Source organism: Taudactylus pleione, unplaced genomic scaffold (assembly GCF_031769625.1).
Source record: "Taudactylus pleione unplaced genomic scaffold, aTauple2 ptg000192l, whole genome shotgun sequence".
NCBI lineage: Eukaryota > Metazoa > Chordata > Amphibia > Anura > Myobatrachidae > Taudactylus > Taudactylus pleione.
The window spans coordinates 2,387,189-2,405,111 of record NW_028284594.1 but is presented as its reverse complement, the minus strand read 5'-3'; the positions used below and the strand labels follow the sequence as shown (position 1 = coordinate 2,405,111).

Genomic DNA, 17,923 nt, shown 5'->3' with positions numbered 1-17,923 from the left:
CAACCCGGGTAGCAACCAGGTTTGGACATGGGAAGGACCCGGGTCAAGGGGCAGTGTAAACGGGTAACACGTTTCCAGTATGTGTGCTTGGAGATGATGTCATCATCGTAAAATGTTGACCCTTATGGGCTCCCCCGCATGTTAATTACCAGAGGAGCATTTATACACTGACTTTTCCTCACAACTCTTGAGACTTCAAGGAAAAGTGCACCCTCTGATAAGTAACGTTACTAATTGAATTGGTCAGTGCTGACAATTAGCCGCGGGGTAAACCCTCCAGTTAATTCGATATACCCATTATCTCAATACGTTTTCTATGTGTTGGAGCATGAATAACATGTAAGCATAACTTACATTGTCCATGCACACAGACCTATTCTCCTACAGTTGATTAAAGCATATGAACATAAAAAGGTTTGTGTAAACGTAGTCTTAGTGTGTGATAATAAAATCAGTTGCATTATATTGTAAATTTAAATTGTCAGTTAACTTGTTTGTGCACGCTGTGGCTCCATTATCAATTTATCACACACAATGGACATACATTCTGCACACCCTAAAGGTGGGTACACACCTGACAGATATATCTGCAGATGATGGTCCTTCATACACACTGAACGACCATCACCTGCTGCTGCAGCGGGTCAAGCCGGACTGGGGCGGGTAAGGGACGTGGCCTAATAGCGGGAGGCGTGACCACGCCCCCTTTGGAAAAACAAGAAACATTTCCGCCGCGGTGCGCTGAGGAGGGGGGCATGAACGCTCCCCCCCTTTGGCATAGGAGACTGCTCGGGCTGCTGCTTTAGCAGCCTCGGACAGTCTCCCAGTGCAGCCCAGCACACAGCAGGGAGTGCTGGGCTGCTGTGGATGGGGAGCGGTGCCGGATCCGGGCAAGTAGTACCCTCTCGTGCCCCCCCCCTCTCTGCACCCCTGTGTACGGGCGATCGGCTGATCGCCCGTATGCACTTGCCGATGGACAGATATGTCTGCAGACATCTGTTTATTGGCTGTGCAGCACAGCCAATGCGATATGTCTGTGAACGACGTCGTTCACAGACATATCGTCTGTACACACTGCCCGACGAGGGCATGATATATTGGCCGATCAAGTGATCGGCCAATATATCGGCCAGTGTGTACCCAGCATTAGACTACACAGCATTTTTTTTATGGGGCGTTTAGCCAAATTCATTTTTTGTGTGGGAAAAATATGCAGAAATCAGTTCACGCTATGGAGTATATTTAGTAAGCTGCGGGATTACAAAAACACCTATTTTAAATGGTTTTGCAAGCTGGATTTAAATTAAATAGACAAGAATACTAACTGCTAAACAAGCCTGATTTTGCAGCTAATATTATTGCTTTTTTAAATCCAGCGGGAAAAACCTCTGAAAATTATGTTGTAAATATACCTCTATGTCGTTTACTGAGAATTAATAAACTGTAGAATCTAATAGGCAAAGTTAAAAATAAATGGATAAACAAAAAGTAAAGGGTGGGATGAACTGGTTCTTTAACTCTGTTAAGCATTGTTTTTGTCCCCTGTTAAACAGCAAGAATTATTGAAGACACAAAAGGTTAACGATTGGACTAATTAAGTGCTAGTTGAAAATCCGTGAAGGACAGGGCTTAATAATTACTGTCATGATAATACGTGTGAATCTCGTTAGAGTTTATCACTCACTGTTAGCTAATTTTAAATACATGAATGGTTTTCTGACCGGAAAGTGTCTTTGAAGTACTCATATCAAAACAGTTATCCATTTGTACTACCATGACTTCAGCTATTGAACATGCAGAGTCAGAAGAAAAAAAATCTTGAAATGTAAGATTATAGCTATGTCCACATAGACCTTTCCTTCCATTAAGAAGCATCTTGACATGTTGACAAATGCATCTAAAATGGATGGAAACGAAGACGTGGAGATTTTTTTCAGACACTCTATAATGGTGCATACACACCATAACGTAAACGATAACGATATTGTTGAACAATATCTCCTGGTGTGCTGGATGATCGATATCGATCATCCAGCACACCTCCAACCCACCAACGAAGGCTAGCAACTCGCGATCAACAATCGCAGGTCCCTATAGTAACCTGGTTGACATCGACCAGGTTGTCCTGCATGCAAGGTTGATGGACGATATCTTTATCGTCCACACGTGTCCACACATCGCAGGTCGTTGGTGGGTTGGAGGCACCGAAAAATGCCTGATATGAACGATAACGATATGATCGATGTCGTTATCGTTCATATAGTGCAGTTTAATAGTAGCGTGTGTATGCACCTTATACGCTCGGATAAAGTAGCAAAAAGTGTAAAACACTTCACAGTGTTGTGAACCTATCTGTATTTCATGTGGGAACATTGTTACCTTTACAGAACACTTTTGTCAAAAGAAAACTCTTGGGGGAAAATAATATACAAATAGTGAATAAAATAAAGAGCTCTAAGAAAGAAAGATAAAATAAAGATAAAAACACATAAATAACAGAAGACTTTGTGGATATAGGGGCTGATTCACAACCAGCTTACTCAGGCTGGCCGGCTTGCGAGGCCAGTAAACTGCGTCCTTCGACACAGTCCTTGGTATTACCACTCCCAGAAAATGGGCTGGGCTGACCCCGCCTCCGCAACGCCTCTTAAATTCCTATGCCTGTCAATCAGGCAGAGGCATCGAAGGGGCTGCGTGCGATTACACAGGACCCATCCTGCACACTCGATAATCGGAAATCTGCGTTCAGCATTGCACTTGTGTGCAATGCTGAATCAGCCCCATTGTTCTTGTACAGATATGGCTCATTGCAACAAGAAAGCTTCAAAAAGTTGTGGCTGGTATTTGGTATCAAATACCAGTCCCTTTATAGTGTTACATTTTTATGATAGTTTCATATTTATAAATTCATTATTGAATGTATTTGTCTAATAACTATTTTATGGAATTAGCCATGTGCATTATTCAGTTGTCCTAACAGCAAAACTAGGTACTGTAGTGATTACTGAAACATATGACATGGACAGGAGGGCAATACATTGATTCACAATTTCTCAGGTCACCCCCATACTGCAAATTTCATTGCTACCAGATGACGAGATAATGTCATCTTACTCTTGCTCTGTCCTGCTCTATTTCATTCATACTATTCTTCTCTTGTATTCCTCTTGGAACACATCAAGGGAAACCTCCAGTCTGCAAAAATTCAGAAAGTCCATGATATCTAACAACGTTATTCATTTCAGAGGCATAATCATAATGTCTACCCTGAAGAATGTGGCAGGGACTTACACCATGAAATGAGTGAATCTCCAACAGTTCACTTAATTATTCACTATATTGGGTGGATGATTTTGAGCAAATCCAATCACTAATATTATTGTATACTATTAATGGTCAGAAAAAATGGTTTTAAAATGTAAAATGTAAACACAGTGTTTTTGATAAATATGTAACAGACCTTACATAGCTTGTATGATTTCTGAATATACTGTTTCACCCTTTAGACAATATCCTTGTGCATCTTTTGTCTATTCTAATTTATTTTATTGTAATTGAAAAATTAGTTTTAGGTATCACCAGAACATTATCTCCATAGCTGGAAACGCTTCTCCAGGAGCATGTGTCAAATATACCTCTTTTCCACCAAAAACCTGGGTCCAACCTGGGTTTTCAGACATGGTTCCAACCCAGGTCAGACACAGTTTACACGGCACCATCGATCTGGGTTATTCTCAGGTCAGCCACGTTCACACTGAACCTGGGTCTGCCCTGCTGAACTTTGTGAGGTCATAAAAAGTGGGAGGTGACTGCTCCACAACCACCAAACAGCTAATTTTAGGCATGACCCAGGTCGGATAACCCATGTTGCGCCGTTTACACTGCACTATTACCCAGGTCCATCCTGGGTCCGACCCTGGTAGCTAGCTGGGTTGGATTGCCAGGTCACTTGACCCGGGTTATTTTTCAGGGACCCTACACTGAGCTGCAACCGAGGTAGACCCAGCAAAAACACAGGCTTTTGATCTGGTGTAAAAGGGGTATAAACAATACTGGCTTGGCAGATAGGGCCGGACTAAGCTTTCAAGGGGACTGAGGCACTGAAGACATAGGGACCCACTCATCGCCCGGTCAACCCGCCACCCATCGTCTTGCCCGTCGCCACTCATCGTCTGGCCCCTAGAAAATAGAAGGGACTGCACAGTGAAGCAGTGTGCTCTGGTCATGGAAGGATGGTTCTAAGAGAGGAGGACACTGTGCCCCTCCCACCACCACCACCTTCCTAATCCAGCTCTACTGCTAGAGACAGGAGATATTATCTAAATTATACACAACCAAGTGGTTGTGCAATTAATTTAAATTACAATAGGCTATAAAGTATCTAATTCCATCCAAAAATTGTGATAGCCATCGGAAGGCAAGCTCTGGAAAGCAATACTGTTCGTAGCTTGATACATTGAGTACTTTCACAGTCACCATAGCATTTGGGATCGATACCCGAGGGCTGCTGTGGTAACCTTTTAGTACATTTGCTATCAAAACATCTGTTTTCCAAGGACTGACAGCAAAAATAGTTTGATACATCGAGCCAGTCTGATAACTGCTCGGATGATCCAAAATTCTTTGGGAAATGACAATTGGAAAATAATGTGGATCCAGGCACATACAGATCCAAACAAATTGGCAATTTCCTTAAAAATAAATGTTTACTAAACCTTTCACTGCCCTAATTTACATCTTACCAATGAAAACCCTATCTAATATGACATTGTTCCTTCAGCAACAATGGCCATCAGGGAAGTCTCGCTCTATCAACCCACCTGATCATCTAGTGGAAGTTCACAAAATGCTGGGATATATTTGGCCCATTCCACAAGAACCAACAGCTGTTGCTTCATGGAATCGCACACGTCTGTGATGTTAGCAATCTTCTTTCCCCTGATGTCCGTGTTTAGCATGCTCACTGATGAGGTTATCTGCAAGAGAAAGGTTTTGGATACTAGGCTAAATAAAAAAACAATGATGCAATAGTTTATGGTGGTAATTATCATGCCTATCATTGACATCATCAGCCCTAGGAATACATACTTCTCCTGTGTATTGATGTGTCATTTGCTATAGTATTCAGCACACATAAATGGCATATCTTCTATATATTTATTTATATACTTCATTTTGTTGTAAGGATATATTTATGCATACAGTATGTGTGTATGTGAGATATATCTTTTTTAATGTATACTGTATATGTAACTAATTTTATCTTTGTTCTGTTGTATTTCTGTTTGAGCAGATTTTTTTTCATCTTCATTTAATTAAAATGAAAAATTATATCAAAAAAGAAAAAAAAACTCATGTAAAATAATTTCAGCCAATGGGAAAGCTAGAAAATTAACTTTTGAATAAAAAATAATGAATAGGTTTTGTGCTTGTCTGTTAAATGTAGTTACAGGTTTGCTATGTTCAATCAATGTGCTCAGTGACAACGTCTTAAACAAACAGCCTAAAAAAACAACCATGTCTAATCAATAAGCCATGAACCACAAAAATAAGGTCTCCAGTAGAATCGGGCAGGGTCAGCCACTCAGGCTTCTAAACCCGTGACATTTCCTGTACACAGAAAGAAGCTAACCCTGGGTTACAAGCTCTGTATGATAAATGGCATCAATCAAAAACACTTATGTTTAACTGCACATAGCATTTATCTGTTTGGTCTACCTGGGTTGCTGCACAAATATATAATAATAATAATAATAATAATAATAATAATAATAATAATAATAATAATAATAATAATAATAATAATAAAATAATAATAATAATAATAATAATAATAGTAATAATAATAATATTAAATTGTGATTAAATTGTGATTAAAATCACAAAGGACAGCTCTTCCAAAAAGAGCTGTCCTTTGCGATGATTGGACTTCTGGGTTTTTCACCCAGGAGTGCTTCTGCGCATGGGCCAGGGGGATGCTGGGAGGGGTCTTATTGGATCCCTCTCGATGCACAATGTGAAAACAAGCCCATATGCTTCTATTTGCAATGCCATTAAAAAATGGCTTTGCCCACCGGGTCCAAGCACCAGAAAGTAACACATACCTGAGCTTGGAAAATTTGTGAAATGTGGCCAAACCCCGAAAACTGCAGTTTTCGGATTTTTGGCCACATTTTTCTTTTACTACATCCCGCACAATAAATCAGAAGGTTTGACAGAAAAATGACTGATTTCTCACTTACTAGATCTCCATGGGAACAGCGTCCTTAGTGAATTTACCAAGTGGCAAAAAAGCTTACTCTCAGGATGGCGTTAACTTTACATGGCAATGGCAATCAGCAAAGAGAGCATGCATGGATGTTAGCCAACTATGTATATATCACTTTAACTGTTTGCTGGCATAGGAGGTGGGCATTTGCAAGGGCTCTATGGTAAATAATATATGCGGCAAAACATCATTATGTATCACTGCCATATTCAAACAGGTTGTGTTTGCGTCGCTTCCACAGAGGAATCAGCCACCTAACAATGCACTAGGAACCAAAGACTGAGAGAAAGATGAATATACATGACTTTATTTCCATGACTATGGGCAGATTTATCAAAGGTAGTTTTTGCAGGTGAACATGTCTTTTTAATCCACTTTGAGCTATGTATTCAAATATTTCCACCAGTCATAGCAATTCTTTCAATGGAACATAACACAGCTTTTGGTAATATTCACTTGCTTTAGCCAGGTAAAGGTTCCTCATGTGCTTGCATGAAAAAGCCTATTTACCACTGCAATTACTATACAATTGCGTGCCATATTTGGAGCATCGCCGGGTCATCTCACACCCTTTTCTCTGTAGCACACTACTGAATGTTTGAGAGTTCTCTCAGATTCAGGTATCGCTTCAGCAAGGAAATGGGTGGGGCTTGATTATGCAGTTGGCTGCTAATTGCATCATCAGGGCCCCACCTCCTACTGCAGCGAATTGCAGCACCACTCCTCATGCTCTTGCTCCCTGGACCTCCCATCCTGAAGTTACTGGAGGAGAGGGGGTGGGTTTGGACTATATCAGCAAGTATGGTTCTGTAAGCACTCATGAGCAAATGAGCAAGACCCTTATTAAAATCTGCCTCATGGTGAATCTACTTCATCAAACACATATGCACTTGTTCTGTTTTTATGTATGTATTATTTGTTATACTGACTGCCACCCCCTGCAGAATTTGACCTTATGAAGAGGATGGTAATGAACAAGAAACATTAATTCGGCATGCGCCCAATTTAATTGATACAGTGTTACTTGGAGATCCCACTGAATATTCATCATGGCTTGATATAGTTCACAACTCATTGCCTATAAGAGTCCCTAAAATACCAAATGATGGCGTCTCTGCAGTAACAAAACAGCATTGGTGGCCACAGGTTAGATTGGACAAGAAATAAGGAACAGAAGATGCTAGATTATTTTAAAGTGGTGTTCTTCCCTGACCAATAACTAGAGAGACCAAAGGGGTTGGGTACAGGATGCCGGCGCTCGAGATCCCGACGGTCAAAACCCCGACAGGGTTAGGGTACCGACACCTGTCGGTAGGTATCCTAACCTTCCCCTCCCCTCCCCCCTACCTCTAAACCTAACCCTCCCCCCATGTGCCTAAAACAAACCTCCACCTCCCCGCACCCTAAACCTAACCCTCTAGAGCCCAACCCTAACCCTATTCCTAGTGCCTAACCCTAACCCCTAATCCTCCCTCTAACCCCGCTACTTACCTCATCACGACCAATGAAGTATTCTCCTACTATGGCAACTGAAAAGGTGTACTCCTTGTCCTTTTTACAGATGACCATAAAATCTGCATTACAAATATTTTCATTTTTAAGCATTATTAGATCTAACAACTATTAACTTCTATGTTCACATCAAGAAAATTACATTGTACATTAATTGCAACCATTTTGCTGAGACAGCTGTCTCATCATAGCCCTGTCCTGTAGTGACCACTGAAAAGTATATTACTTTGCCCCTATTACAAAATGACCTACTCTCAGGGAATGTTTGGGAGATTCTAAATAAGCAGAAGAACTGCTGGACTACCGAGAGAGGAGGAACATCTCCCAATAGTGCTTACCTGGCACAAGGTGTGTGGTGCCACAACAAACTTTGTTATGAAGCCCTACCCACCCAATAAATCAATTAACGGCAGGGGCATGATGAGGTGACTGGCATCATACCCCTACCACTTGGAGTGTTCTGAGGTGGGTGAACCATATATCTTGCCCCATCAACTTTGTTTTTTCCTACCTGGCCTCCAAATCTCCTGCAAGCAAGGTAGGAAAGGTGGATATATGTTACTCTATGTAGTATTTCTTGGACACTCCTAAGCATAAATGTTTAATGTTCTACAATATAATTTGAACTGTATATATTGGTACTAATTTGTTGGTGGTCCCATTCATTACCAGTGCCAAAACAATCCTGAATTTACGAACTAGAAATCTGTTACTACAATTATTTTCACAGATGTAAGATCCCTAAAGAACACAGATTTAGTGACACTCGCAAGTATCATTAGAGATTTTTATGAACAGAGCTTACATGTTACCTAGTCCTGGTTAATGGTTACAAAGATATTGGTGCCCTATTTAGATTATGCACTTTTTATCATCAACATCCCGTAGTGTATATACAGATTCCTAAACATAAATGAACATTAAGCACTAACACTAAAAATAACATAAATTATTAGTAAAAGAGGTTTAGTTTCGTACCTGTTGTGATAAGACTTCTGCTTGAATTAATACATTGATAGATGGCAAGCTGCTGTCTTCATAACTAGACCTCCTCGTGCTTATACGGTCTCGCTCATTTTGTACAGCTGAAACAGCAGTAAAAGGATTAAAAATGAGGTTATCTTTCTGATAATAAAGAAAAAAAAAAACATTGTAACATCCCAAACTGAAAAAAAAAAACAGCAATAACTCAGGAAAGAGGTAGAAGGCAGATCTGTAGTTTTAGGTCATTATTTGTCTGCCAACTTTTTTTTATTTTAGCTTTTTGACATCACATGTCTGCAAAGAGGAGTCTGGGAACCTCGCTTGGAGATCTCAAAGCAACCAGGTGCATCTCAGCCCCCCTGAAGATGGAGCGCTTTGAGAAGCACTCCATCTTGTGGGGTGCAATTTTCTGCCCTCGCGGCCTTGGGCACACTTCCCTCAGTATGGCCATAGGTTGTTGTCACAAGTAGATCTCCGAGAAGCAAGATACTTAGTAGTAGCTGTAGGCAAATATGAATGTGAAATCAAAAGCTTAATTTCAATAAAACAATAATTCATTGTTTGCCTGAGGATACATTATTTATTTTGAGAACAACATTTAAAGTAAAATATGTATTTTTATATGTTTTACATTTTCTTTTACTTTTTTTTTCTCTATTCTAGCATGTCAGTAGATGGTATGTAGTTATGTGACAATACGGACGGCAATATGACAGGCGTCGAGATACTGACGCCTGTCATAATCCCGATGCCGGAATCCAGGACGACGCGGGCCCGAACAAGGTGAGTACAGGGCACCCGTCCTGTTAGCCGCAAGAGGGAGGGTGTTAGGTTTAGGGCACCCCCCAGCCCCCCAGGGAGGGTTAGGGTTAGGCTAGAGGAAGGGGGCATTAGGGTTAGGCAGCCCCGGTGGGAGGTTAGGGTTAGGCACCCCCCGGGAGGGTTAGGTTTAGGGTGCGGGGAGGGGGGGCTAGGTTTAGACACCCCTGGGGGGAGGTTAAGGTAAGGCACTAAGGGGGAGGTTAGGGTTAGGCACCCCTAAGGGAGGGTTAGGGGGGAGGGGAGGGTTAGGCTAAACAGCCGCTGGCATTACAATCCTATTCCCAGTAGATCATGGGTGCTCACTATACATTGTTATAAGTCTGTGTGGTCTGTCCCAGGAGCTTAGAAACTGGAACTGCAAAAAATGTAGGCCTACACTTTTATTTGTGCAAAAGCACCTATTTGCCTACAAAGTCCATGGTCCCACTATATGATTCTGGGAATCACCCCTGGAATACACCTATTTTTGTGAGTCCATGTTAAAACATGCATGCTATGAAATAGTAAACTACTGCTTCATTTATGCCTTAAATTAATAAAATAGAATGAAGTAACATCAGGACTGTTATTACATGAGTCACTATTGTACATTGGAATGTTTTATTGCAAAAGTTAAAGTAGGCCTAAAAATACTAGTAAGCACCATAAGGTGTGCTTGGGAAGGTGGGAGACAATATTACCCACTCTGAGATTTATTGTCATGGCAGCTTCCAGTCAGCAAAGCCTGAAGGAGAGAAAGAAAAGGACGACCTGCATTCAGGACAGGAAGTGCACATCCCACAGACAGGATCCCTGCTCTGTAAAGTAACCAGGGGTCAATGGATGGGAAAAGCTAAAGACAATTACATTCCAATGAACCCTAATGAACTTTCACCTCTCAAATAACAATGGGGTCAGAATAAGTTATATTCATAGAATGGATAAATAAGCCAAGAAATACATGTAGCCATACCCCACCTACTACTATTACCAGGGCCGCAACTAGGGTAGTGGGGGCGCTGTTTGGGCCTGTCAATTTTCCTGTTTATTATCATTCTCACTTGTAGCTTCCTCTTTTATCCACAGCATCTCCTGGCTGCCCCAGGAGTACCCCTATCTTTTCCCTGGCCCTTCCTGATGAGGCCATGGCCCTTTTTCAGGTGCACTATCTTATGTCCCTATTTAAAAAATGGGGGGGGGGGGGGGGCGACAATGCTCTCTCTGGGCACAGGGCACCAAAAAGTCTCATTACGTCTCCGGCTATTACTTTACTGGATACCCTATACCATATGTGTACAATAATTGCATGAAAATTATTCAGCCTTAACTTAGCCAATGGTTAAAAGCAAAATGTGTATGTATATATATATATATATATTTATTAAAAAATTAGTGATGCGCAAAGTGACAAGAGTGCGCTTCTGTACTCTTTCATTTTTCTTTAGATAATATTTTTAAACCAAGGTTCATATATTAATACTCTTTATTCCCTAAAATATTTTCTAATCGATATCCTATGTTAGGCTATCTACAGTATAGGCACAGACAGCTTTCTACAGTATAGGCACAGAATCCCCATATACTGAGAAAAGGAAGTACATACAGTATATTATTATTATCTTTTATTACAAAGGTGCCACAAAGGTTCCTGAGAGCCGCACAGGAAATATACATAGTAACAGTGTAACTTGACATATCATAAGTACAATACAGTGTACATTGTCATATCTAGAAAATAAATACAGCAATAAAATTACAGATTAAGTAGGACGAAGACACGGGGTAAGGGTAGGGCAACTGACTATATTGTAGGCCATTGGTGGTAAGTCTCAGGGAGGGAAAGTTGGCACACACAAGCATACAGTTCCAGACTCACTGAATGAATGTGGTGAAAAAAGAGAGGGAGCACAGGTGTACCCAAATGCCGCAACCGCTGTAACTTAGCACAAAATATGATAATGCCGCAGGAGGTGTCTTGTGTAAGAAGACAACCACTGCCAGCGTCTCTTATCTGCTGCCCACGACTGAAGATGCACCATCGGATCAACTTCGTGACCATCGATTACAGCATTGGACCTCAGAGTAACCCTCAGGTTTACTCAGGATGACCAACACAACTATGCTGCTGGAGCCATAGTAACTGCGCCCGAGGATAGAGTCACTGGCTTAGGCAGGAACAGAAAACGGGTCCGACATGCCCCCATTTTCTGTAACATTCAATGTCGCCATCCCGAAACACTTGCAGCTTATCATTCAGGCTATGACTAAGGGAGCTCTGTGACCTGAGCCACAGCAGCATCACAGCACATGTGCACTGTGGCTCCGAAGCATGCACAGTACCAATAGCATAGGTCAATAGCGACCTAATCGGGACCACACTAAATACAAATTATTGGTACTGCTTATGGAATAGTCACAGTTGAGATCTATTTTTTAGCTGACAATGGTAATATGAGATATTGGAGATCGTAATGGATAAATATCTCATATTACAGCAATAGTATGTGCATCCTGTGGGCTGCACATGTATCTTGAATATATCATGAGATACAGTACACTGCAAAGCATCTACAAAAGAGTAAATAAATCTTCAAACAAACAAAACTCATATGGTATTAGCAGTTTATAAGAAGATATAAAAAGAAAGGTGGGATGGCAATCCCAACTACTAACAATCTAGAAATAGTAATAATAATTATTGATTTCCCGGGCCCTATAGTTAGAAAAGGCCCTTGATAATTCCCAGCTCCCGCAGCTGGTCCTGGATGTACACTACAGACGGGATGTAGTTATCAGACCAGCGGACGGCATGCCGCCGGTCTGAATCCCGACCCCGACGCCGGCACTCAGGCAGATGCCAGCCTGAACCAGTTAAGTCCAGGGCGTTTTAGCTATTAGCCATGGGGGGGAGGTTTAGGTAGCATTGCGGGGTTAGCATTAGGTTTTTTTTGTGGGGGTTAGGGTTAGGCACCCCTGAGGGGTGGGTTAGGGTTAGGCACCACTGGGGGGGGGTTAGGGTTAGATACTAAGGGGGGAGGGTTAGGCTACAAGAAGGGAGGGTTAGAGGGAGAAGGAGGGAGGTTAAGTACACTTACCCACCCCCAGTCGAGATGCCAACCATCGGGATGACGCTGTTGGTATTTTGACAGGAGGCATCCCGACAGACGGAATTACATACCGATTCCCTACAGACATATCATCGTCTAAGCAATTCAATTAATCTAACAGATTATAACAGGTTATATGTAGACATGTGAGGAAACGATGAGTGATACAGCGATAAAGTATTGTGTTCTGACGATCCACACTTTTTTTATATAGAGAGAGTAAAGACCATTATGAACAGCTAAAGATAAGAGAGAAGTAAAGTGCTGTTACAAATGTTGAGTTCCTATTAATTTCAGTGATTTTCTTTAAATGAAAAATTGTTTGATGACTGAAACAAAATGATGGAATTGTCACTGAACACACGTTTATAATGGAATTTTTAGTGGTGGCATTGACCTATGTTTGTACTGACTCTAGAATATTTACATGCTTGCTGTGACTCCTGGTAATGTTTGCACTCCCTCCCTAACCCCTGACCGCTCTCTATTTTCTGTAATCTCCCATTCCCTGTATTTAAAAGCAATATAAATATAATATAGTAAAAAGAAAAAAGCAATTTTTTGCCAATTTTTTTTTTTATTAAACATAAATGAAAAGTAACAATATGAACACATTTGCATTTTAGTCTTTTTTTTGCACAAAACATTAATACAATACTTGCAGTGTATAGAAGTATTGGCCGATTTCATTCCTCATTTCACAAACAGAACCCTAAATCCAATTAGGTGCCAGATCCCGCGCATGCTCAGTGGAGCCGGCTGGAACTGAGACACAGCACATCAGCACTAGGCTGATGCGCTGTGTACTCAGGCAGGGATCGCCGGAACATTCCCCCGCTCTGGCCGATGTTATATCGCAGAAAGAGAAACGTGCTGCTATAATACATCTACTCCATAGGGCCTCATTTATCAATGAGTTTTATCACTCAAAATGATACCGATAATACTGAGCGATTGCACAGTTACGACATCGTAATCGTGCAATCGCTCAGTAATAATGCTCAAATTGTGCACTTTCATGTCAGAAACGACCAGCGATGCGCACTCCCGCTGGTCGTTTCCGACATCAATCATTGCCCGAACATGCTGGTCAACCTGGCGATAACGTCAGGTTGAGCATGGTAGGGGATGATTGATGTGCCTAGACTTACGACTGATCATTCAGTGTAGGCAAAGCACAGACTGTGAAACGACTGCACGATTACAATGTCGTAATCGACGTGCAGTCGTTTTTTGGTCTGCAAGTGTATGTGTGCCTTTAGAAAGTGTTGGAGAAGATTAGCCTTGAAAACAGTAAGGGATTCCAGTCACATGTTAAAAAAGTGTTATTTTAAAATAAAAATACTAAATATTGTGCTGTCAGAGGAGAACACTAATGATCCCCTAGTATATGATATACAATAGACCTTGGTTCCTTAAGTCAGCAACTAGAGCTGTAACATCACACTGTCCAGGACTGGATTAACAAGGGATCTGTAGGAAGTGCATCCACAGGATCCAACTATTAAAACTATTAAAACTGACCGGGGTTGCTTTTATTATACCAAGCACCCACAGAGTGGGCTCCTATTATCACATCTTTAAGCCCATCAAGGAAAATAGGCACATTAGGTGATTCTATTTGTAGTTCTTTACTTTTTAGGTAAGTCACAAGTATTTATTTTTTAAATGAGTTAATATTTATTTTTTGTTAACATAAAAAAAATTCTTGCGTCCACAACACGATCGACATGCATGATAATTTGGTTAGCAAACTAGCACTGGCACGATATATGTGTGTGATTAATATGCTGATGGCACTTAAAGACCCCATGTGATCCTGCCAATGACAGAACAGCTACAGTATGTGTGTAATCAATACTGTAAGTAAATGACATTGACAGGCCTCATTTTATCCAGCCAATGACAGAACGGCTATGTGTGTAATCAATACTGTACGTAATTGACATTGGCAGGCCTAATTTTATCCAGCCAATGACAGAACAGCCTATGGACCTGATTCAGAGATGTACTCTCTAATGCAGCCACAGCTACGAATTTGTATGCAGCTGCTGTTCGAAAATGTGCAAATGTTGCAGCCGATGTTACTTGCTTTGAGATGCCCAACGGCGATTTCACAAATCTAACCGACTGCATAGAAAGATGCAGCATCAGTCACAGATCATTCGATAATCAGCCTTCTGATCACACAGAATAGCCAGGGGAACTGAGATGCCGGAGCCATTTTGACTGTTTACGGGATCGCAGTCACAGGCAGAGACATGTCTGCATTTGAGACGCCACCTTCCTGGTGCCACCCACGTGTGGTCTCTGCCTGTCAATAACTTTGTGAATAAATCTTTGCTGCGAGGGACATCGGTAATGACACTTGAGGCATGCGCAGTGCAGATTACCGATAATCACTCAACTGTGTAAACATCGACATTGCTCAGACCCTATGTGTGTGATCATATGCTGATGACATTGGACGGCCTCATTTTATCCAGTAGTGATAGGCTGGCTCATATGTGACCATCAGTACATATCCATCATGTAGTTATGTACCTACCCTATAATGCTAATTTCTCCTGTAAATATTATATTGATGCTCTATGAACATTTCTAATTCAATACAAATAAAATTATACACAATGATAAATGTCTATGCAAACAATAAAACCTCAGTACTTCCCATCTACTGACATGCTCCGATGATAGCTGTGCTTTCACTTTGCTGAAACAACTACAAATGCTGGTTGATAAATATATTATCTGTGCCTTGGAATATCCTCTCTCTCTCTCTTTCTCTCTCTCTCTCTCTCTCTCTCTCTCTCTCTCTCTCTCTCTCTCTCTCTCTCTCATATCAATTCTTCTAATCAACAAAGTGCATGGTAGATAATAGAGTAGATGGTGACAAGGCAGCATTTAAAAAAAAAAGAAAATCATTTTTGCACTGCTGTGGTCAATACAAAATTAGTTTCTGTCATGTTAGTAACAACAACCCTAGGTAACATCTGTATCTCCAGCTCTCCCCTCTTATAAATTCAAGGGTCCCTCCAGGTGGATTTACGTATTTCAGAAGTAAATAAATCAGACTGTACGTGATCGATACTTTGCGCTACACATTTGGAATGTTCCACACAGGCTCCTGGACATGGAGTCCTCCATATGATGCAATAGGTGAGAAAGCCAAATATTGTGTAGTCATTTATATTATTCCATTGGTGACACTTCTGGGCTTATGTAATAGATTGCAAGCTGCAGCTTCTGCGGGAACTCCTGCCAGTCTCTCCGTATTTTTAACCAAGCTGGTTTTGCCTTTAAAATGATTGCCACTTTATACATACACGCAGACTGGCAGGAGTTCCCGCAGCGGCTGCAGCTTGCAACCTATTACATGGGTCACCATAAGTTGTAGATTGGGATGAGACAAAAATGTCATAATCGGCCATCAAAATATCAGCAAAACTCCACCATTCTCCTAGAGGGAGGCGTTACATAGGGTAAAGTTTGTTCCTGAGATTACACTTCTTTAAATTGTATTTATGTATAAGATGGGTAATTATGGCCACAGCAGCAGGATAAGAGGAATATACCTCACCTTCTTTTTTCATTCCAGCCCGGAAACATTTCTTCAGTCTGCAGTATCGACACTGATTCCGTTTGTCCTTATCAACCACACATAGTCTGTTGAATCTGAAACCAGACGGTGAAATTATATGTACACTGATCTTTATTTGAAGACTTTATTAATGGTTTTACAAGATTATGGAAAAAAATGTTCTTTATTTGTTTGTGCAGGGGCAATTTAGCAGAGCCCCACCCACTTCTGCAGCCATACACTGAATGGCTGCGCCTGGTAACTAGGCAGAGGATGCTGCCCGGCCAAAATACAGTCAGAGCGGCGGGCTGAATCCTCTCTCAGATCTCAGCCTCTCAGTCAGCCACATCTAACAAAGGGGTCTATTTACTAAGCAGTGTTATGAGAAAAAGTGAAAAGTGATGTCTGTGATAAGGTGCCAGGTAAATCAGCTCCTAACTGCCAACTCACAGGCTGTGTTTGAAAAATTACAGTTAGAAGCTGATTGGCTGGCACCTTATCACTTTTCACTCAGTCTCCTAACACTGCTTAGTAAATAGACCCCAAAAGTACAAATATCTAAAAACCTTAACATATTAAAAAGCTGCTTTGTTCGAAGATTTACAATGTTTAGCTCGAGTCCAGATGCCTTTTGCTGGTCTCAAATCCGCAACTTTATGCAAATGCCACTATAAAGCCCTTCCCTGGTGTACATCTGTGTGTATGAGTGTGTAAGGACTAAGCCGCCCACTGTCAGCATCCGTATTTGCTGAAATATCGCACCCTCAAAACGTGCACCAGCTCTATGGCAAATGTAGATGCTCTGTCTGAATATGGCCCCCTATATGAACGATTAGGTGTCACTGTGCGCAAACACCTTCAGCCAAATGCCCACAACACTCTCATAACACGCCCATAAGACAGACCATCTCTGTGCACCCACTAAGCCTCCTTCCCGTCATTGCCCAGGAATGCCAACTATATTTTTAAAACATTTCGAAGACTGTGCGCCTCCCGTGCGTCTCAATTGCAACTCCAGCTCTGGGCGCACCCTATCTGGACTCAGACGCATGCGCGGAAGAAAAAAAAATAGCTCCACTATGCCCGACAACTCCGCTGCGTATGACCCAAAATAAGGCCCATAGTCCATTTACTCTCTGCAGTAATTGAACACACACAGTAAGTAGAGAGCAGTATGGAGTCTCCATGAACACATGCCATCTGAAGATGACGTTAGTTGGTTTTGCCTATGGGGAAAATCCAGCTGGTCCTGTCCAATTTTGCCTATTCCACAAGAGTTATTGTTATCACTTTTCTGGCAGCCTCTAGTCAGATGCGCTATACCTGCAAGCGTTCCTTGTCATACTGTTGCAGGGAGTCTGATTGCCAGTATGTTATGTATTGGGGAAGACTGAGTAACAGTTTGGTCATTCAAAGTGTTGCAGATATTGAGGCTACAGAGTATAATTTAACTAGCAAGTGTTGTACATGGCAAATAAGAATCCTTTCTATATTACGCTGCAATCATAAAACAGACAACAATATAAATGTTATTTTTTTACATTTTATTGAGGTATGTATTGTAGTTAAAACCATGTGGAAATGGCAGATTCCGGATGGTTTAAGTATCCTGCCAATGTAATAACTGCTTAACACAGGTTATATCAGATCATCAGCATATACAGAGTTGCC

At 41.3% G+C, this 17,923-nt stretch overlaps 1 protein-coding gene across 1 annotated transcript in view; it reads right to left on the bottom strand.

Moving 5' to 3' along the window:
- HNF4A (hepatocyte nuclear factor 4 alpha) overlaps nt 1-17,923 on the bottom strand; it is a 50,133-nt gene that overhangs the window by 12,735 nt on the left and 19,475 nt on the right. Inside the window, exons 3-5 of the mRNA XM_088476751.1 lie at nt 16,253-16,347; nt 8,759-8,865; nt 4,821-4,976 (exon numbers count right to left, since the gene is read on the bottom strand). Of these exons, the coding sequence (XP_088332877.1) occupies nt 4,821-4,976; nt 8,759-8,865; nt 16,253-16,347 (358 nt within the window). The remainder of the gene's footprint in view (nt 1-4,820; nt 4,977-8,758; nt 8,866-16,252; nt 16,348-17,923) is intronic.